Source organism: Bemisia tabaci, chromosome 1, assembly GCF_918797505.1.
Source record: "Bemisia tabaci chromosome 1, PGI_BMITA_v3".
Lineage (NCBI taxonomy): Eukaryota > Metazoa > Arthropoda > Insecta > Hemiptera > Aleyrodidae > Bemisia > Bemisia tabaci.
The window spans coordinates 40,704,507-40,728,335 of record NC_092793.1 but is presented as its reverse complement, the minus strand read 5'-3'; the positions used below and the strand labels follow the sequence as shown (position 1 = coordinate 40,728,335).

General features: G+C 38.8%; 1 protein-coding gene across 5 annotated transcripts in view; it reads right to left on the bottom strand.

Moving 5' to 3' along the window:
• Positions 1 to 23,829, bottom strand: part of gish (casein kinase I gish) — a 204,636-nt gene that overhangs the window by 48,784 nt on the left and 132,023 nt on the right. For 3 of the 5 annotated variants that reach the window (XM_019053432.2, XM_019053434.2, XM_072301019.1), the window contains exon 10: positions 13,608 to 13,688. In XM_019053432.2, coding sequence (XP_018908977.1) covers positions 13,608 to 13,688 — 81 coding nt within the window. The remainder of the gene's footprint in view (positions 1 to 13,607; positions 13,689 to 23,829) is intronic. The other 2 variants (XM_072301012.1, XM_072301023.1) reach the window with 1 other exon arrangement.

The following is a 23,829-nucleotide window of genomic DNA, read 5'->3' as shown; positions in this document are numbered from 1 at the left end:
TTCCTATGTTGTCTTTAGTAAGAGCTACTACAAAAGGGCCGTTAGAGGATTCATTGTATCTCACATTATTTTTATCTTTGATTATAAACGCTTTGCGGATATCTGTAGGTGACGTTCTTACTTGGGTTTGAGATGGTATCTGGTCGGTTTGAGAGGTATTGGTTTGAGGACGGTTCAATTCAGATTGGGTGTCTTTTCGATGTCCATTGGTGGGAGGTTGAGACTGTAGGATTAATTCACTTTGATTAGGGTCTAGAGTGTCCATAGGAGAAGAAGCATCTTTAGGAGGGGTTCCTCCCGGGTCACCGGGCGGATTTGAGAGATCCATTGACGAAACCGATTATAGCAGGTTACATAGTAAACGAAGAGAAATAAAAAGATAGAAAAGCACTAACTAGAATAACTAACTAAAGCACAGTTATCACATCATCGTAGAAAGAAAGAAAGGAAACAAGAAATAAAGGGAAAAATGCCACGAGGCAACTAAAGAGGTTAGCTAGAGCAAAAAGAAGTACGTGTGGACTAATTCGCGTTTAAAGTTGAACTGGTCTGATGAAGTTGAAAATTGGACATTTGTGTTTTCAAAAATTCACTGCGGAGCGAGAAATAAACTTGGAGAGCTCAATTTTTGTTTTGAAACTGTAGGTAATTGAGTCTACTTTTCGAAAAAGCAATAGTTTTGAATGTCAAAGTAATTTAAATGTGAGCAAAGTTGGGAGAACTTGATAATTGAGAATACTTGACCGGCATTTTCTGTATTTACATCAACATGAAGGCCCGGATCGAAAAATACTCTTCAGTAAATGTTGTAGATCGTTCTGTTAGCGTTAATTTGGTATATTACATCATAGTTTTATCTTTAAAATTGAGGGAGAAAAAGGGCAAAAACGGAGCGGGTTGACGCGCGGCCGCCTAAGTTGTGAATCGTAGATTGGCAATTTTAGGTGGCACATAATGGCAGTGATGATTAATTCAACTCCGCTCGTCTACTTAAAACCAAAATGAATCATTTCCAGCGTTGATTTGGTTACATAAGTTACGTCATAGGTTTATCTTTAAAATCGAAGGAGAAAGAGGGCAAAAACGAAGCGGGCTAACGCGCGGCCGCCTATATGTGAATCGTAAACTGGCAGTTTTAGATGGCACATGATGGCAGTGATGATTAATTGGACGTATTTCTACCAAACAGACCTATGTGGGGGTGAGAAATATGGGGTATGCTCTTGAAATCTGCATAAGAAACAATGTAAAAGAGGGCGTGGTTCCTTTTGAAGAATTGGAAAAGCGGGATATTGCATTCTATCAAAGAGACCTATGTGCCAACTGAATGCGGGATTCATGAGCCGCGGGCATGGCAAGAGCGCGTTGTGGACGGGGCTCATGAGTTGAAGCGCCCCGACGACGATCTCCGTCTCGCACCGCGGCTCGATCATTGCCGCTGACGTCACTGGCGCTTTATTATTCTCATTCACTCTTACGCAAAGAGAACTAACGAGCACACCCCATATTTCTCACCTCCACATAGGTCTGTTTGATGGAAATACGTCCAATGCACTTCTACTTACGACCATAATTAATCCTTTCCAGCGTTGATTTGGTATAATACATTGTAGTTTTATCTATGGGGAGAAAAAATGCAAAAACGTGACAAAGAAAGTGAACAGAGAAAGTATGAAAACTGGCAGATTTTTTTTTTTTTTCAATTCAAAATTATTATTTTTTCTTAAAGTGGGAAGCTCATGTAAGACTTGACTTGACTCCCCTCCCCCTTTGTAAGACCTTGTAAGCCAAACTTAAACCTTGCCTCTCCTCTCTTGAGAAACTTGCGTAATACTTGAAAAGTTTCCTACCTCAGCCCAGTAGGGCCGGGTGGTAGCATAGAAAGTACCATGAAAAACACAAGACCAATCCACACAGGTCAGTCATTCCCGAGGACGAATTTTGGTACTCTACTGCGCAGTGACGTAGTATTGAGTGCATACAATGTATTTCTTATGGGTGCACTCAATAGTACGTCACAGTGAGTGCTGCGAGTTAGGGCTGGGCGGGGGAGTGGATTTCAAAAAAGCTGCGCAATGACTGACCTGTGTGGATTGGTCTTGGAAAAACAAAATTTACCAAAAGTTTTAATACTTCGTTTCTGTAGTGTTGGTTCAGTGTATCGTATACCTACTTGATTTGTAAGATAGATTTATTTTGGAAAAGTGGAAAGGTAATGGTGACAAGTGCTTTTTTTTGTTGGTCATATCGTTAACCAATTACCTACACGAATGACACGGCCACGATATGAAGGCGATCATACTTTTTTCTTGCGTTATCGATGCTAAAAATCTGCCTCAAAAAAGTGTACGACAAAACAGGTCATAAAAAATAAGGAAGTGTGTTTGCCCATCCGACGGACAAATAGCACCGGCAATAACACTATTTTCCATTTTTTACCAATTTTACTTTGTGAATTGGCAAGCATGTGAAAATTGGGACTTAAAATTTTTGACTCTTTTCATGATAGGTAAAGAGGGTGCAAGGATTATTTCATCAAATGATATTTTCGTAGCTCCGAGGAGAGCATAGCAGGGTTGAAAAATATGCTTCTTTAGGGTGCTTCAAAAGTGAGGGTTTCTCAATTTTTTTTGAAATTTCAATGGGACCCCCTTCCATTTGATTCGAATAAGTAAGAAAACAGTCTCAGTAAAATTTCGATGAAATCATAGATTATTTAGAGGTCGCGCCTGATACACGCCTCCCTTAAAGGTAGCAATTTTTAGTTATTTTTTGATCGGCCCCTTTTATGTGCTAAAAAAATTACTGGGACAAAGATAGCAATTAATACTTTTTCTATGTAACACTTGTAATATTTACACGTGTTTCTGTTGAAAATTACCTGGATCACATTTTATATCACTTGTAAACATTCATTTTAGTCTGCATTGAATTGATGTTTTCTTCTTGAGAGATTGAATCCTCTAACTATCGAGACCACTGCGGCGGAATGGTGAGCGAAATTCTCAACATGAGCATTGAACAATCTGAATCGAGGAAAAAAGTGGCCAAATTGCATGTACATTACGGAAAAAATCGTCCACAGCCGTAATTCAAACGGGAAAATAGCGCTCAAGCCCTCCGAAAATTTGCATCGTTAAATTACCGAAAAATCAGGTTTTTTCTTATTTGGGTCGTTGAAGGTGCCCTCAAATACGCAGTCTCATCATCAAGCACATGTTTTCCAACGTATTTTTTCACGAGAAATCGATTTTACTGGTTTCTAAAACAACATATCGTTTTACTTGATCGATACATCGATTCTTCGTTCAATTTCTGAAAAAATTTGGTAATTTTTAGCATTAATTTAATCAAATACTATCAATTAGTGTTATACGGGTAATGGTTTCAGTGTATATGTATTCTAGTGCTCACATACACTTTTATACACAAGGCACTTACCCTCAAAGCAGCGAAAACATGACAATTTTTCAGTTTGAGCACTAGATGGTTGCTGGAATGTCAGGATTCTCGGCGTCGCGGTGACACGTTTTATGGCCCATCGCAGTCTAGGGTGGAGCAAAAAAACATTTTTTTCGAAATCTAATAATGGGTAGTGAAAGGAAGTTGCCTTGGCATTAAATGGACGAGGATACAATTCTGGTTCCTTGGACAAAGCTTTCATCGAAAACATGGGGCTCGAATTTTCAAAATCTCAAATTTTCGTTTTTACTGTGTTTTTTTCTCAGATAATTTGTAGATGATTGAAAAGACTCATTTGACACGTACCACAAATGTTTTCGATAAAGAAAGAGAGATTTACGATTAAGTTTAGTGGTTTGAATAAATGCCATAAAATGGTTTTTATACATCTTATTCTATGGCCAAGAGATAGGTGGCGCAATAGGGTACGGCTTATACGAGAAATTAAAAATGATGAATTTTGAAATTGACAAGGGACCCCGCCAAAACGTTCCTAATAGTGTAAAAACAAACGTTGTAGAACAGTTTTGCATTTGGTCAACATTTAGAAGTCCTGACAGGCCCTTAAAATTGTAAAATTCCGCTAATTTTCGCATTTTTTCATCAATTTTGGCAAATTTTCTCAGGCCTCACGGAGAGTTCTAATTGATCAATTCATTCATACGTAGGCAATACATAACCTAAAATGCACCCCATCCTCCACCTGAGCCTCCCCCCTCCCTTAACGATCCAATACAAATACACTCTTTCGGAACTACGCTATTTTGGTAGTGACCAGATATCTAAAGTAACACAGGTCAACACGGGTTAAATTGTGATTATTTATGAGTAGTTTCAGCGCTGAGTCCGAAAATGACCTCCGTAATGCTGGGTCAGGTCGATTTTCCCCGGACAAATCAGGATTTTCTTTAAAAATCGAGCTTTTCCGGAGAAAAATCGATTTTCCGGAAAATGTGTGCATGATGGAGAAAAGCTAAGGTCATTTTCGGATTCAGCAGCTAAAAATACATGGGAAACTGTGTATTGCATGCCTATTACAGTTTCCATTCTCTTCCAAATATCAAGGTTTTTCTGGACAAGTGCCCATTTTCGCCATTGTAATGCATGTAATACTAGTCTGATTGTTTTGCGTCAGAAAGGAGAGACATGTGGAGTTAAGCCCACTAAATTAATGCAGCTGCAGCCGAAAATGACCCTCGTTTCCTTTCAGAACCTTTGGGAAATTCAGATTCCAAATGGAGGGGATGTTCTTAAACGTTTTTGAGTTAAAAAGGTGCATTTTTTTCAAAAAATCGATTTTTCCAAAAAATTTATAAATTTTGGAAGAAAACGAGGGTTATTTTCGGCTGCAGCGGCAATAATTTAGTGGGGTTAACTCCACTTGTCGTCTGAGAAAAAACATCTTCCCTCCTTTCTGACGCAAAACAATCGGACTTATATTACATGCATTACATGGGCGAAAATGGGCACTTGTCCAGAAAAACCTTGATATTTGGAAGAGAATGGAAACTGTAATAGGCATTCAATACACAGTTTCCCATGTATTTTTAGCTGCTGAATCCGAAAATGACCTTAGCTTTTCTCCATCATGCACACATTTTCCGGAAAATCGATTTTTCACCGGAAAAGCTCGATTTTTAAAGAAAATCCTGATTTGTCCGGGGAAAATCGACCTGACCCAGCATTACGGAGGTCATTTTCGGACTCAGCGCTGAAACTACTCATAAATAATCACAATTTAACCCGTGCTGACCTGTGTTACTTTAGATATCTGGTCAGTACCAAAATAGCGTAGTTCCGAAAGAGTGTATTTGTATTGGATCGTTAAGGGAGGGGGGTTGGGGGGAGGGGGTTGGGGGGAGGGGGTTGGGGGGAGGGGGGGGCTCAGGTGGAGGATGGGGTGCATTTTAGGTTATGTATTGCCTGCGTATGAATGAATTGATCAATTAGAACTCTCCGTGAGGCCTGAGAAAATTTGCCAAAATTGATGAAAAAATGCGAAAATTAGCGGAATTTTGCAATTTTAGGAGCCTGTCGGGACTTCTAATTGTTGACCAAATGCAAAACTGTTCTACAACGTTTGTTTTTACACTATTAGGAACGTTTTGGCGGGGTCCCTTGTCAGTTTCAAAATTCATCATTTTTAATTTCTCGTATAAGCCGCACTCTGGTGGCGCAACCACCTAAATACTAGTGCAAAATGTCGGCGGGAAAATTTTGGTGCAGTACCTGCACTACACCGCGAAGCGGAAGGGGCCGAAGTCCTCCTCCATGGCGGCGCGGAGCACCGTGCATAAATTACTCGGAGACCATTTTTTTTAATCAAGTAAGTAAACACCTTGAAAAATCAGCAATTCTGACGAGATGGTCCTCGTTCCTATCATTTGAAAGTCAGCTGCAGTCCATCTTCATTTAGGCACCGAGGTATAGCTTCAAGCATTGAAATTAGAACAACAAAGGAAGTTACATGAACGTTATATGAATGCTCAAAAAACTCCTCTGAAATTCTAACGAATACTTCAAGCAGGGTTGCCAGCCAAATTATTTTTTTCCATTCCCTGACTTTTCCCTGACTTTCCAATATTTTTCCCTGACTTTTAAGTATGGATCTGACGCAGTCTGTTAAAGTGAAAATGAGAGCTATTTTCGACTATTTAAATTTTTAGCAGTTGGTTAACATGCACATTTGCAACGCAAGGGCTAGGTACAGAAAACTGCTTGGTTAGGGTGTATTTCAAAAAATATTTTTGGCGATTAAGATTGGACCTTGAGGTTTCAGAAGATGTTTTCCAATTATCACGAGCAGCAATGAAGGATTAAGGTGCAGGAAGGACACTTTTCAGAATCAGTGATTCAAAATTTCCTTTGGCATTCAATCCCTTTCAAGGCAAAGAAATGCTAGTGGCATGAAGACAATTTTACTGAATGTGCTTTATAATTTAATAATATTGTTAACAATAATTTTAAGTAAAATGACTTTCTTACAAAAAAATAAATTGTTGATAGAGATCCTGAAAAACTGCAATGGAGAGGAGCCCTTTTTGCACACAAGTTTTGGTGTAATGTTATCACACATTATTTTTTTACAACAAAATTTTTTAATAATAACTACTTCCGTGCCACCATTTTGATTCATTAATTCTAAGCATTTTCTGAAATTTGATGGGCAATCGATAGGGCATCAGAGATTCAAGAGGATATTCCTAATTTACCACACAACTTCTAGAAAATAAAATCCAATTCAAAACTTTTACGAGAGATATTTGTCAGCTGTCATATCTTAACTATTTAGGGTTCAGGAATTTTTCAATGTAAAAGAGAAAGGTTAGCGTGATGGCAAACTCGTTGTGAGCTTCTAGGTTATGTGAACAAACGTAAACACACGCGCACACACACACCCTCACACGCGCGCGCAGGTCCGACGCGACGCGATGGTCGGAATGTCGGAATGCCGGTAGTTCCTCGCGAAGCCGAGCGAGAGCGCCACCATCCTCCGCAATCGAACGCAGTAGTCAGTTGATCCCGCAACGCGAGCCCGAGACCGCCCGCGCCTAATTCCACGAAAAATCAGAAAAATCCCTGACCAACACCGAAATTCCCTGACTTTTCCCGGTTGATTTTTTTCCCCTGACTTTTCCCGGTTTTCCCGGTCGCTGGCAACCCTGTTCAAGGCTGTGAAATTTGATTCACGGCAGATCCCAGAACTTATTCAGAAACACATTCGTGTACTTAAAATTCAGTAGTTGACTGTCGAATTTATGATTTTTGGGCCTGGCGCTTACAGTAATTTGCCATCTTTGAATTTTGAAGGTGCTAGGTGACATGAAAATGGTAAGTAATGAAAGGGAAGAAAGAAAAATCGACAAAAACTGTTAAATGGATGCATTTTCATTTTTCAGCAATTTTCAAAATCACTCTATCAAGAGTGGCGGTAGCCACCCCCGGTCGAGGAAAATGACGTCCTACTAAAGTCCCGATAACAAACGGGTGGCCGACACTCTTAGTCACAGGCAACTCCCTTAATCTGAAAATTGATTCGATTGCCATTCGACTGCAGCCCAAACGACGGCACGGATTCCTACGATCTTGGTGTCTACAGACGCATCTCAATTAGGACTACAAAGTGGAAGAGTTTCATTAAGATCCATTGAGTTTTTAAGAAGTTATAAGCACTTAATGACCCAAAACGAGGTAAATTTTACTTTTTACTTTGCCGGGAAATTTGAATTTCAAGAGTCCAGGGTCCTGAGAAAGTCACTCAAACTCCGCGATAACGGTAAACCTTAGACCCATAAAAGTGGGTAGCTAAAGAATCGCCATGTTACCGTGTGTGCCGCTTTTGACTTAATTTTAACATTCCAAATGTTTTAGAAGAGAAATTACGTAAAAACGACTAAACTGACTGCCGACCTCCCCGTCAAGACCACCTTTCACAGCAGATTTCTCGCTTACACGTTGGCCGATTCCAGTGAAACCTACAAAGGATCAAGGTTGAGGATATGAGGATTTCATTTCTACCACATTTAATAGGGCTTTATCGCACGGATAATTCAGCATCGGCTAATATCTTTCACAATTTTAGCTGTTATCTTTTGAATTTAGAGAAAAACCAGTAGTGGTTCACTAGTGGTTCAATGCTATTGGTTGATTCCGTTCAGTTCTGCCAGTTCAGCTCGAGTTTCGGGAACGAAATTCCCCTGGTCGGTCGTTACCAGCCTCCAACTAGTTGTGAATAGATTTACCTAATTTGGATAAGAGTTCAATTCTTTGTAGATGCTAACTACTATATTTACATACTCATATTATTACGTCTCACGTGTTCTACTGGAGCCCGATATACTATTACCTTAGTTTCTCTTAAAATGTTCAAGTGGTATCTTTATTTTATTGAACGAATATGTGACAAATTTTAAGTGAGGTTATGTCGTCATGTTTGTGTCAGTACCTGACCTAAGCGATAGATGTAATTCAGGTAAATTACGTTAACGAAATTACACCGAAATTGTGCCAAACTCTAAAGAGGAAGCAGCATTTACATCACAGAATGCATGCTCGTGACTAAAGTCTGAAAATTACTGGAATATGAGCCTCGCCCTTCACATGTGACTGTCACTGAACTTCGACCAAAATTTATTCGCTCTATATCTTGCCATCAACCTATGTGCTCTGGAGTGATTATGCTTCTCTGAAGTGTATGTTATTTACATTAAGAACATGTTTCCTTCATGATTTATCTTGGAATCCTCCTATCTCTTCTACCGTTCTTGTTACGCGTGGCTTGCGAACCTGAGTATGTGAGGCACAATTCCATCCCTTTTTGGAACAGTTCAATCATAGGTCAACTTAATGTCACATGATCAAAGGTCTTTGACTGTGAGCATTTGCTCAAATTGGTCTCTTCTGAGTCTCTTTGATTTTGCGTCAGGAGTTGTTAGAAACTTCATTTTGCCCAACAATGTATAACAAGGTTTTTAATGAAAGGTATGTACCCGTTTTATTCTCATAATTTCATAAGCTGATGATAAAAATACAATGAAGGCTTCATTTTCTTGCATAAATTGCTGTGTGAAATGGGTGCGTCCATTCCTCCTTATTTAAAAGAGTAACAGAATGTATCGCCCATCTGTATAGAGGACTTCAGTATTAAGATACGTAGGTACGTGTTCCTGCCTAGTTCCATTGGAGTAAGTGTGATCGTGTTAATCAAGGCTAAATACAATTAGACCCCATGCTATCAATGTAATCATAAATGCCTCTCCACTCTTACCAACTAGGTGCGGCATATCCTCCGATCAAGAGATGGAGATTGCCGTCTCAGTAGGTACGAGGATGAGCCTACGAACCCAGGTATGGTGATCGTAAGTACCGCTTTGGCCTCTCACATTCAGATGAGCCTTTTTTTCTAATGAACTCATGCCAATACTTAGATCTCCAGACTTATTTACTGCATTAAGAACACATAAGATAATAAATTAAATAGGTCAAGTCAGTTGTCAATCTTTATACCAAGTGCAGGTACCAACATAATTTTTTGTCATTGGGTGGACAAAGGACACTAGCTGCAATGCAGCGATTCATAGATTCAATTGTCCCCAACCGATCCGTGATTTGGCGTCACTCCTTTGGATAAAAAGATCACGATATTTCCATTATTATTAATTAAAAACATCATTTAATTTGACAACAGTTCTGTGTGCGTTTCCCACTGTCTGAAGTTCAGTAAAAATAAGGACTCAATTGTGGTGGCCACATTCTTCATGATGCAGTTACTTCTCAACCAATGAACACCTGCAGATTCGTTTCAGAATCAGCATTGGTGCGCTCTCTCGCGGCTAACACCGAAACCCTAGTTTTCACTTTCACTTTTCTCCACCAGTAGCGCTCACCGGTGTGAATCTATCAGAACGAATCTATTCACACGGGTGTAGCGCTCTACTTTCGTTCCGGTTCTCTGATTCGCTCTGAACCATAGAGTACAATAGAGTCGCAATGTACTGGAGCGCCGATGAAGTCAATCCATTAACGGGCCTTTCCGAGCCGCTTGTGCTCCGAAAAGTGTGAACCAAGTGTGAACCCGACGGCACTTATCATCATTGTGGCTTATGGAGAAATCAAGAACTACTTGTGTTTTTTCGACATTGTTAATTCCATCGTCATTAATTTTTGCAAATTTTGCTGCAAACGGGTAGTTAAAGCCATAGTGAATCCATTAATGTATCATACTCTTGAATAATATTCCAAAAAGGAAGTAAATTGAGACTTAAACCAAGTGTAAACCGACAAGCATTTCTTATCACGGCGGCTTACGGGAAAAGCAACGACTGCTTGTGTTTTTTCGACATTTTTTAAGTCAATCGATATTAATTTGTGTAAATTTTGCTATAAATAGATGGTCAAAGCCATAATAAATCCATTCATGTATGTTACTCCTGGATTTTATTCATATAGGGATTTAATTTCTGACTTATACAAAGTGTGAACCAAACCGGCATTTCTAACATGGTGGCTTATGGAGAAATCAACAACACTGCTTGTGTTTTTTCGACGCTTCGGTTTTGCTAGTTCTTCGTACAGCCAGACCTTTAGGTACTTATTCACCCAAAAACGACCTGATATAAACTACAAAAACCCTCAAAAACATTCTTCGGGCAAAAAATCCGGTCAAGGAAATTGACGTGTCACTTCCTTTTAATCAAGTATAAGATAGGCAAAAACCTTTGATGAATTCCCAAGGTCCACTAAGACTAATAATCATCAAAAAGTTCCAAAAAAAATAAATAAAAAACCGATTCTGAGATAAATCCCTCGAATGAACTTGAAATCACAAAATCGGTCGAGGATGTCAACTGAAATTTTCCCCCCTTTAATTATGAGCTCCGCAACAAGCGTGACTCGCTTGTACCTTTTCATACACGAGCCGCACGAATTCATCTCTTCTTCTCTCCTCTCCTTCCGTCCATGGACAGAGGTCCAAAATTTTTCGGATTTACTGACGCGACCGGCTGCGGCTCGGTGCGTAAACATGGGTGGATTATACTAAGATTACACATAAGTCAGAGAGAAACACGTACAACCTGTCGACTTAAGTGGGGCTCATTCCGTGAAGGGACTCAACTCCTCCACTATAACAATTCCACTAATAATTTTGCGATTCAGAAATCCCCTCACTTGCCCGGACCTAACGTGTCTGTCGAAATGTCATCCAATGGTACAGATGTATTTTATACTTAACTGATAGAGTATGAGAACAATTATTACTTACAACCTACTTACCGTCCAAAGGAAATAGTAAGCTCCCTTAAAAAAAAAATCCATGTTTCAGATGAATCATGTTTCGAAAAAGTCTAACATGTGGTTATGGAAAAATGGGTCGACTGGTGAAATTGCAACCGACTTGAAGCCGACATCAGGGATGATAAGAAGGCACCGATTCACTGAGAGCATCGAGCCGCAGCCGGTCGCGTCAGTAAATCCGAAAAATTTTGGACCTCTGTCCATGGACGGAAGGAGAGGAGAGAAGAAGAGATGAATTCGTGCGGCTCGTGTATGAAAAGGTACAAGCGAGTCACGCTTGTTGCGGAGCTCATAATTAAAGGGGGAAAAATTTCAGTTGACATCCTCGACCGATTTTGTGATTTCAAGTTCATTCGAGGGATTTATCTCAAAATCGGTTTTTTATTTATTTTTGGCAAGGGATTTATTTTTTTTGGAACTTTTTGATGGACACGTCAATTTCCTCGACCGGATTTTTTGCCCGAAGAATGTTTTACCCTTATTACTGGCACCACCCTTCTAGTCATACCACATCTACAAGAGTATTGGGACCGTCTCGCCAGAATTGTTGATTTTTCAGGCTATTTTTTTTACTTTTTGAAAAAAAATTCTCCCTTCATTTACTTGACTTTTTATTTATACTTTCAAAGAGGATGCCACAATCTGAATTCAAAATAATTAGTCCATTCTTAATCAAAACGAGTAAGGTAGTCCAGGCACATAAGCCAAAAAAGAGGCCATAACCTGCAAAAAATCCCCAGTAGCAATGTTTTCAGTAATTCCTATGTAATTTTTGACGCTAAATCCGAATTTCAACTTAGCACCAAAAAATTCAGACCAGAAAGATGTCAAATCTGGCAAAAATTGGCTTTTTTGGCAGATTATGTCCATTAACTTGCGAAAAGTCGATCTGACGACAAAATTAGTTTTTTTCAAAATTAAAGCTCATTAATATTATATTCCTACAAAATTGTTTCTACGCAATTTCTCGCTCAAGGCAAAATTAAACCCACTGGAGGTTGCCAAATTTCTGAAAAAAAGCAGAAATTGGTTTTTCCTTGGCTTTTGACCATTGCTTCTTTTTTCCGTCCTTTTTCGGTATACCTATTGACAAATGAAGTGAAGACAATGGATATTTACAATTAATTACATGTACAAAGTTCAAAAATAAAGAATTAACCGCGTTGCAATGTTGCTAAGATTATGTAAAATTGTTTTTTGGCGGTTATTGACCATTACTCGCTTTATATTCGTTTACTTTTTCATTGATCAGTTTGTAATTTGGTTCGAATGAATCAGAATCAATTAAAGTGAGGTTTATATAATTCATCGTCACAATTTATGTCACAAGAATGAGGTGCACACATGTCAGACAGTATTGCCATTTAATGCGCTCCATTACGGTGCAAAATTTACTATGAATTAATTGGATAATATGCACTTGCGACGAGGGGCACTGAAATAAAATGGATTTATTGTGACAGTACACTGCTAAGTGTTCTAATGACTAAGAAAGGCAATAATGCTCAGGAAAATTAAACGAAATGGGAGTGATATGACGGTATGAAGTTTGTAGTTCAAAAAACTTGGTTCATAAGAAAAACTATCCAAAATTCAATTCCATCAAGTTTTGGGCACAAAGTGACTTTTTTTACTTGCAACTTATTCATCGAGACATTCGAACAAGTCCCATTAAAATCTTAAAATCTGATCTATCGACCCGACTGGACGAAATTTGCCCTCCTAAAAATTTGGCCTACCTGCTACCGTGGACGTCAACAGATTTTATTCATCTAAGCTGCATAGCAGCTAATGCAAGAGGAGGAACATTTTGACGTGGGTGGATCTACACACTTTGAACGAGGGAGGGGTGGAGATAGGTTGGGAATTTTTCTTCCAAAAAATTATCGAAATTTTAAATTGAAGCGTACGTACCTACACTTAAAAAATCCTGACATCAAATGATATAAGATGTTTCGAGGTTTGAAACAGAAAACAGAGTTTGAGTAACTTTTCTGATGTCTTCTTGTAATTTTTGAAAAATTACCATTTGTTTCTCCCTTTCCTGTTCTTTTATTTTTTTTTAGATACATACTGATTTTGTGATAAGATCTCGTAGGCTTGACAGGATTTTTACCCTTTTTTAGGATTTTTAGTGGTTTAATTGAGATGATGAAGAGAGATTTAAAGTAATTGCTAAGAGCCAGGGATGTATCTGACTAAGAATGAAGCTTGGTTTCATTGACAAAATTGATTGGTAAGCAGAACAATAAAGGTCTGATTAAAATGAGGCATTCCAACAACTACTTCTCGTTTGAAATCCATTTAGCTCATGATAAAACATGTATAAGGAAGTGAAAATAGAGTCTCACTTGAACAGAGCCGTGTCTATCAGCAGGTGTGAGATTTCCCAATGCATGGCCTGTTTGTTTGTTGACAAGCCACCGGTCCCGCTGAAAGAAAAGAACAAATAAAAAGAAGATTAATGTTCCAAAAAGTGTACACTGAGTATATAGTTTAAAAGTCAGGTTCCCAGCTTACTTTTAAAATTTTTCAAAAATAATCCATTATTGAGAAAAGTTTCTTTAGACTATGAATGCATGCATCCTTTATCTATCTATGTTGATATCTTGGACAATGTAAAAACGTTATAAAGAGACAAAAAACATGAAGTTTTTGCCGAAATTCGCCTTCAAACATGTCTTAGACAACGGTTTGTTATGTTAAAGGGGTTGCTTTGCCCAGATCATTGTTAATTCCGTGAACAGCAAAGGTGCAAATCTTAAATTCTGAAGGAATGACCAAATTTCAGGTGAGGCTTAGAAACGCCCCGTTTGTGTTACCCCTCCTTAGAACAAAACACACACAAAAAAAAAAATATTTTGAATGTTGTTTGGAATCAACATTTTTCCAAACAGAATGTTTTGTCTGTAATCTTACCTATCCTTCAACAAACTACTTTGCTCCCCAACTAGGTCAATGTATTTACACCGTAAGGTTGTAGTTGGTTTTAATTTCCAACTGCCCGCCCGGCAAGGGAGCAATGTGTACGTTGCTGCAACGTTGCAAGGCAACATTTTTGATGATATTGCTTTGTAAATGTAAAGCAGCAACGTTTAAGCAATGTTTCAGTAATGTTGCCTGACATTATATTTTAGACAATATTTTCAAAACGTCTTTAGAAATGTTTCTGAAACGTTATTAAAAAACCTTTCAATAAATATTTCTTAGATATATTGTGACAACGTTGTTAAACATTATTAGTCAGGGAGAAATACGATTTGACCCGGAACAAATTGCTTAACAAACTTTCCCTATGTAAACGTCATCAGTAGGTCCTCCTGAACAACATACCAAAAGTTTACCACAGTCCGACCCCGGAACACCCCCCAAAATGCCTAAATTTCAAAATGGCGGCCATAATAAGGCCTCTGGGATTTCGGTTTTATAAAATGCGCATATAGTGTCATGTGAGGTATCAATCCCTATGTAATTTTGGTCGTAGAACTCAGATATGAGGTCAGGCAGATGATGTGCTGCAAATCGGAGGTGACACTTTTACACGGTTTCAGGTGTTCCCCTTTCTGTTGTTTCTCAACAGATGATTTTCTCCAATCAATATAGGGGAATGCGCCCTCATACAATGTCGCAAAAATATGTATATGTATATACAAAAATAAAAAAAAAATTAATTGATAGATAATTAAAAAAATAAAAAAAATTACCTAACAATTAAAATATACAAATAAAGATAAAATTAAAAAAAAAATAAAAAAATAATTTAAAAATAAATAGTAAAATAACAAAAATAAATATAAATAATTAGAAAATAATTTAGTACAAAATAAAAATACCAAATAATTATAATATAATATAATAAATAAAATAATAATGATTTTATTTATATAAAATTAATACATTTATTCAATTCTTTTTTAATTTTTTTCCATACTCCTTTTTTTTAAAAACTTGATCTTCCTAATAATATTTTCAGTATCCTCCGTTGTAGAATTATGCACAGAAATGCAAGAATATCATTGCTTTCTATCATTGAACCAGATCTGGGGATGTTTATTAATGCTAAATAACCGACCTCTCTCACGCGAGCGTCCGTGGCTGAGTGGCAGCGACACACGGGCGATCACCGAAGTTCAGCAACGTCGGGCGTAGTTAGTACTTCGATGGGAGCCCGCTTGGGAACCCGGGCGGAGCGCGGCTACTTTCGGACTTAGCGTGAATATCGGGGTGCCTAAGAAACACTTCTCTGCAGTTCACATTGAATTCTAAGAGTAAAAATGTGGAGTACTCCTAAAAGAAATCACCGAAATTTTTTCACCGTATTTTTGCAACATTCCCATTATGTTGCTAAAACACATTGTAGACACATTGCCTATTACGTTCATGCAAGCTGACAAAATAGCACGTTGTGGCAACGTTACCACAACGTTGCCCGAATACGTAAACGGCGAAATTGCAACGATACGTTGCCACAACGTAATTTTGCCGGGCGGGTGAGCATGTATAAACCTGTCACTTAAATGCTTATAAGTAGTTTGCTTGCATGTTCTACACCGATTTGCACTGCTACTGATGATGGCCCCAGGGCCAAAATGTATCTAATCATGGAATAAACCACTTTTGAATACCTGAATCTACGTGGTTCAATCACTCAACCAAATTACAGACAGAATATGTGGTTCCTCAATCCTTGCAAAGAAGGTCAACTGCGGTAACATTAAGAGGAAGTATCAGGCATGAAGAGTCAACTGCTGTGGTAAAACTGAAGTGTTTCTGATGGAATAAAGTAAGTATTTTCTAATGGAAAGCAGTGATGACAAAAAACAACCACTTCTGTGACGGGAATACTGGTCATTGCAGGTAACTAGAGTTTAGACTTTGGACAGAGGATTTCTAATCTTGCCTCCATGCGGTGTTGATACTATTTAATTCTAACATTAGGGGCAAAAATAACTGATTCTACATTGAATGATGGCTTACAATACGCTGTGAGAGTCTTTTAAGATTAAAAGAGAATGAGCCTCCTCACAAGAATTTTTTCCTTATAGAATATAAAAAAGGCATAGGTTTAGAAAATGATAAAAGGCAATTCTGAATTATTACTTACGAGATAAACAAAAAAGCCTTACTTACTAACAACACTATAAACTAAATACATATTTAAGCATTTCTTTGTGCCTCGTCAGGGAAAGGACCCTTATGGGGAAGTGCAAAACGATCGATTTTTTAATTTTTTCATTGCATACATCTCATCTCAAGATGCTGATCAAAAGTCACCATTGCACCAACTTTCTACAGTGCACCGTTTTCGCGCAATAAACCCGGAACGCTTCAATTATACTGTGATAAAGAGTCAGAAATATTCCTCATTTCAGAGTTCATCATTCAGTCTTATCTCAGATTCTGCACGCATTTTTGCTCGACCATCCAAATTGGATTCGTGAAAAGCATAAGGACAGGAAAGTCAGAGAAAAACCGTAAAGTCAATCGGACAAGAGCGGGAGGGAGATAGCCCCAGAAATAGGAAGGCAGGAATAAATAAGAAAACAGACACTCTGTATCTTTTTCCTTATTTACATCAGACTTGTTCTCGAATGCCTTGTTCTTTTGGACTCTTTCTTGCCGAATAATTGAAGCATTCCAGGCATATTGTGGGAAAACGGAGCGTCGTAAAAAGTTGGCTCATAATCACTTTTGATCAGCATCTTGAGGATAATTGACTACATTAAAAATATTAAAAATCGATCGTGGTGCACATTCCCATAAGGAGTGTGCGGGGTCCTTTTGAGACACCACTATCACTCACAACTTGAAGAAAATTTCTTAAAGTTCACAATAACAGGAAAAGTCGTTTTGCCATGGGTTAGGAACAACATAGGATAGAACGATTAAAAACGTAGGTTATATATTGAAAAGAATGATGACCCTGAACTTGTTCATGCAAAATAACTTGACAAAGATGGGGTATCGTTCGGGGCCGTTATTTGGCCGACCCTGAAATTCCTCTGCTCCGCGATTTTTTGGTCATTCGAAGTCTATACAAGGTGGCCCAGACCTACCGTACCAGGCCTTTTTTTCGGTTAATTTGGGTCGCACGAAGTCCAGGATCGCGGGGATGAAGAGGGAATTGACCCCAAGAAATCGGACTTTCATGGTCCCAGAGCCCCCCTGGCTTCCCCTGGGAAGTAAAAGGGGGGTCTGTACTTCAAAAGTCAGGGTTTATGTCAAAATTTTGAAATTATTTCATCGGAATTAGAACGTACGGAAATTTTTAACTTGAATCGGCACCAAGAAATCCAAAATCGGCCCGTTGGGATCCAAAATACCGACCCATAAAGGTGGGGGACAGAGCCCCCTTTCAAAAAAAATCAAGTTCGTTAAATTGACGGGGAGACTCGGAAAAAATGTGTATACATGGGTAATCGACCCCAAGGAATCCAAATTCGAGGGTTCCATTGTCCTCAGACACTTTTCTGATGGGGCACAGGGGGTCTCTGAACTTATAAATTTAACCGGAGTAGAGGTCCTGGGCCCCATCAGTAAAGTCTCTGAGGACAACGGGACCCTCAAATTTGGATTCCTTGGGGTCGATTACACAAGAATACACATTTTTCCGAGTCTCCACGTCAATTTAGCGAACTTGATTTTTTTTGAAAGGGGGCAAGTCAATTTAGCGGACTTGATTTTTTTTTAAAGGGGGCTCTGTCCCCCACCTTCAAGGGTCGGTATTTTGGTGCCGACTCAAGTTAAAAATTTCCGTACATTCTGATACCAATGAAATAATTTCAAAATTTTGACATGAACCCTGACTTTTGAAGTACGAACCCCCTTTTACTTCCCAGGGGGCGCCAGGGGGGCTCTGGGACTATGAAATTCGGATTCCTAGGGGTCAATTCCCTCTTCATCCCTGCGATCCTGGACCGTGTGCAACCCAAATTGACCGAAAAAAAGGCCTGGTACGGAAGGTCTGGGCCACCTTGTATTTTACGGAATGCATCATGGTTGGTCGTCAAGCACCAGCTTATTTCAGGGTCTACCACTGACCTAGACATGGGTCCGAAGGCCAATTTTCGCGAAAAATGCGGGTTTTCTGGCATTCCATGCGCTGTTTTATAATGATCCCCTCGAAGGAGCAAAAAGTCCACCACGTATGAGTAGAATCAAATAAGTTTTGCTCTACCATGTCTCCTGACTTTTTAGCCCTTCAGAATGGAAAAATCTGACCTTTTTTCTTTTCAAATTAGTTCAAAATATTATGCTAAATCAGGTTGTAACATCGCTTTAGGCAGTTTTTGCCACTTAATATCAGAATTTTGGCCCTAAACAGCTGAAATGTCCTGTACCGTAGCCTGTCTCCGACTTAAGTGCGCAACTTCAACGCTTCATAACCATTACGAGGGGGGACCCAAAAAAAACCAGAATTTTGCTGTGACTTGGCAACAATGGAAAATATTCCTGTTCCACCGCTAGGAGGTGTAACTAGGAGCTATGAAGAGTCACTAGATCAAATTTCAACATCGTAGCACATTTTTTTTCCATTTTGGCGAGACTTGGCTTCAGGGGTGTTTGGCGACTTCGTAGTTTTTGAAGATGGGTCAATTTCAGTAACAACACTTAGAGCTCAAATTTTTCTCTCTTGCTCGATAAAAATACGGCTTTCTCCGTTAATATTTTGAAGTGCTGCTTCTGAAGGATAAGCCTCATCAAAAAGTTCAGTGTAAGTACGGTTTTTCAGTTTCAAAATGGTCTGTATCGCCCGAAACCCCTGTACGGCTCAAAACCGCTATCGCCATCGGCTAGAACCGATGAAAACATGAAATAAATCGCGTTTTTGTGAATGAACATGGTTAAATATCGTTTTGTCTACTAGCAGATATCACTTGGATGTAATACGGAAATATTCAGAACATTGCTGTGAAAAATTTTGGCATAAAACGCGTTGTTGCCGAATTGATCCCCTATTTTGCGCGCTAGCCGGTGACGGCCGCCTGGCGTTCAGCCTACGTTCGAACAATAAATCACACTTTAAAACGAAGAAAAACATTTTTTCACATATGTTATAGGTAAATCATGTTCCCGGCAACATTCACTCCAAAAATTGTCAGAGTTTAGCCACACATAGCCTATGAAAATCACCTATCTTCAAAAACTACGAAGTCGCCAAACACCCCTGAAGCCAAGTCTCGCCAAAATAGAAAGAAAATGTGCAACGATGTTGAAATTTGGCCTAGTGACTCCTCATAGCTCCTAGTTACACCTCCTAGCGGTGGAACAGGAATATTTTCTATTGTTGCCAAGTTACAGAAAAATTCCGGTTTTTTTTTGGGTCCCTCCTCGTATCTTGCATCTAAGTACTTCCACTTCTGCTGTAAATCCACACTCAACTAGAACATAACTTATTATTTTCAGTTTTATTCATCCAAATAAGTGAAAATATTGACCGTCTCTGCGTCAAGCAGCCTTGTCTCCGGAATTCGCGTCCTGCACCGTAGCGCCCTTTTTTCAGCATCATTTCGTCCGTTAGAGTGCAGCACTTATGAACTTTGTTTACTTTTTTTGTGTTATCGTGACTATCACACGCTGAGGCCGAGCAGAGGAAAAAAAACCGCAATGAAACAGTAAATTTTGACCGTTTTTTATGAGTTTCGAGGTTTAACGACCATCTAGGATGTCCTTACCGTAAACCTACCTTTTTAATGCATAAATCACCTCAAACTCTCGAATTTTGGCATGTTTAGATACGCTCTGATATCTTAACCTCAAATCCAGAATTTCAACTCCATGCGTGAGTATGCCCGAGCACCGTTGCCAATAATCACACGATTTGTCCGCACCGTAGCCGTCCGTACCGTAGCCCGTAGCCGTCCGGTACCGTAGCCCGTAGCTCACGCGCGATGCGGCCGGGTCTACGGTAAGTACGGACCAAATGCGAAAGTCATCCAAAAATCGGTCCGCTGTTTGATAGATCATCCCACTTTACTTTATGTTATCTATCACCAAAATTTGGAATTTAAAAAAAAAAAGAGAGTCGTATTTTTTTTTAGTACGACGCGACTTAGAAGAAGGAGGCTTTTTTTTTCGATGATTGCATAAGGATCGCCATCTTTTTATTTTTTCATTTCTTCTTTTAGAACTTTGAGTCCTCTTTCTCGTCTGAAGTTCATAGCAATTTATTCGTTTAATATTTATTCGTTAATATCGAACTTTTTTTTCTTATTGTCCCTTAAATATTTATTTAAGGTGATTTGTGACCACATTTTCGATAAAGTTACCTTTTTGTTTTCTTTCTTTTTTTGTAAAAGTGCACCTAAAACGTTCTAACGTTGTCAAGCTTGTTTTAAGAACTTAGCTTCTAAGATTTTTCACTAATTATTTAATGCGTTTACTTTAAAATAATAGCAGTTCATTATTTTTGAAAAACTGATTTACTTACTCTTTTTACCTTTATTAACTGTAATTATTTATAAAAGTGGCACTTATAAGCTATGCTATAACTTAGCAGTTTATTCCCCTATGAATTTCAGTTCTTTATAATTCGGCCCTTGCATACAGTAGTATTTACGAATGCCTCTTCGTCCTTACCGTAGCCCGTTTGTCCGTACCGTAACGTTATTGTCCTGTACCATAGACCAGTAAAAAATTGTACAATTTGTAGCTTTAAAAAGAGCAAACCTGTAGAAATTCTTTGAAAAAGTTGTCTACCACATCTTCTAAGTTAGTTCTAAAGAAATTAATTAAAATTAAGCGTTTAATTACATTTCCTGGCTTTTTTAGGAGAAAAATGATGGCGCAAAATTCTAGAAATCGGACTTTAGAGCAATTTGGGGGCTAAATTTTGAAAGTAAAAACTTTGAAGGACATTTTGTTTTATTCTTCTACAAGAATATAGCTCCATGAATGCAAAAAAACTTAAAACGGTATTATTATCGTACGTATTGATAGAAAAACAAGCCTGTTTAGTTGGTCTACGGTACGGACAAAAAATTTAACTTCCAGTGATAAAAGAGGCAAAAAAAAAATTTCTGTTGAAAACGAAGATTGACCACTATTAAAATCGACTTTCCAAGAGTAAGAGGATTTCAGAAAACATGCTGAAGTCTTAAAATAACTAAAGTCACTTTTTTAAAAAACGATGGCTCCAAGAGCAAAACTTATTTGATTCTACTCGTACGTTCATTAGGGATATAAGAAAGTCTCTTTGGCCAATTTTCGTCGATGTCAAACTTTGCTCTCAAAGTTTAAAAAAGCTTTTTATAATTTTCCTGTTTTTCATCATTATTTATAATGGCTTAAAAAAGGCGACTCATCTAACACCAGAACTAAACTTTTTTGGCAGAAAATGGACGTGAGTGGTTAAAACCTTCCTTTAAGGACTTTCATGGATTCAAAACCCCCCAATAAAGCCGGTGTTGCTACATTTTATTGGGAGATGTCATGGAATTTTAAAACGTCAGGGAAAACCGGGAAATGTCATGGAAAATGATGAAAATGACGATAATGTCAGGGAAAAATCGCATCGTGATGAAATTTAATATCACACATCTTATACATTCCGTGATCAGAACTCTTCCGAATTTTGCTACTCTGAAATAATTGTCCTGTTGCAAACTTTTCCTGGAGCAAAAATAAAAGTTGTTTCAATTAGTAAATGTCTCAAATATCACAATGACCGCATCGGGAAAGTTTGAAATGTACTCTTAACTTCACAATCTGCTTAAGAAATTTGCGCATTCTTAAGCTTCTCGCTTCAATACAATACTAGGGCGCAGGTGAACATTTCGTTAGAGTAGTCATTCCATGCAACCCCTATGCACAAGGATACTACACAATATTCAACATGGCCAACACCAATTCGCCAAAACACATGTGCCTGGACGAGATTCTATCCATTTGTTAAGAGCTCAGCGTTTTTAGACTGACAATGTCTTCATGTTGGTTGACCTTGTGCTCCTGATTGCGATTAGCGCGCGGAAGCTTCGGCTATATTGGGTATTGCTATTGAGAAAGGGTTGAATGGTATGACTCTTCTAACGAAATGATCACCTGTGCCGTGGTATCGTTTTTGAAGCGGGAAACTGGAAAAAACGCTAATGTCTTACGCAGATTGTGAAGTTAGCGATGCATTTTTAACTTTGGCTATGCGCTCATTGGGATTTTTGAGACATTCACTAATAGAAACAACTCTTAATTTTGCTCCAGCAAAAGTTTGCAACAGCCCATTAGAAATAATGACTTTTTTTAGGTTTTTTCAAGTTCACAACTTTTGAAATTCAGCATAATCACAATACGTGACATGAGCGACTTTGCATTGGCAGTCAACATACAAATGTGTTATACAAATGTGTTTTTACTGAAGTGGATGATATTAATTATCACAAGTCTCATACATGCAGTGTTGCATGCGCACTCACATAGTTTTACTATGAGATCCAAAAAACAAAAACAAATATTTATGCGTTGACTGCCAATGAACAGTCACTCATGTCGTGTATTGCAGGGTTGCCACCGAATTTAGAAAATGAAATTCCCTGATATTTCCCTGACAAATTTTGATAAATTTTAATACATAGGAGAAAATTTAAGAAAATCGAAAAACAAATTACAGCCTGCAAATCTACAGCTCAGGGACTTTCATTTAAAAAAAAGATCAGACAAATCGGTCCGGTGGTTCTCTCAAAGTTAACATCCAAAGATTCGGAACTTGGTGTTTTAATACATAAGATTCCCGCTTACATGAATAACCGGAGTCAACTTTAATCAAATCGCCCACTAGAAAGGCTCTGGCAGGCTTCTAAATAAGCAGTGTCCCTTCCCCAACATGTGTGGTTCAAAGAGTGGACATCATGCAACAGCTGGCTAAAGCGCCGACATTGAGGTTGTCGTACCTTCATACTGCAGAGACTGTTGTGACGGTCTGCAGCGGTCATTCATATTCTCGCGGGGATATGCTTGGCCGTTGCATAACACTCCCCTCCCCTGGACCTTGGTTCTCGACCAGTGACCGCGGCTACCCGCCATCTTGAGCCTCAGTCTTCGCTTGCCTCCCCGCGTTACTGGCCGTCGATCAAGGTTCCTTCCCTCCGTTTCCCGTCTTTTGCCTCGTGTCGAGTTTTCTTTATTTTTTGTGTATTTCGGACTGTGCCTTTTCACTGTTGTGTTGATCAATAAATCGTTGTTTCTATCCCGTACTCGCTCGTTTCGTCTCTTTTTGTTGCGTGTCCTCACCGACTGACCCTCTGAGGTGAGGCTTGCCCAGCGCACCTTATATCAGCCCAGTCATACGTCTTCCCGTTTCATTTTGGTAGCAGAGCGTGGTTTCCAGTTCAGAGAAATCGTTAATTGTGTTTCTTTCCATCTTTTTTTCACACGATTGTGAATTTTCTCTGCTTTAAACTTTACCCGGTTCTCACGGCTTACCGGTGAGGTTACGTAACGACAAGTGCGTTCCGGGCGAGGAGAAGAGTTCTCGGACTTCTTCCGAGGCAGTCTTTCTTTCTTCGCGTGTTTTTAGCTTCAAGTGAAAAGTGCCAGTTTTTCGTTAAAATTTGAGTGAAATTCGTAAATTCGTGAAATTTC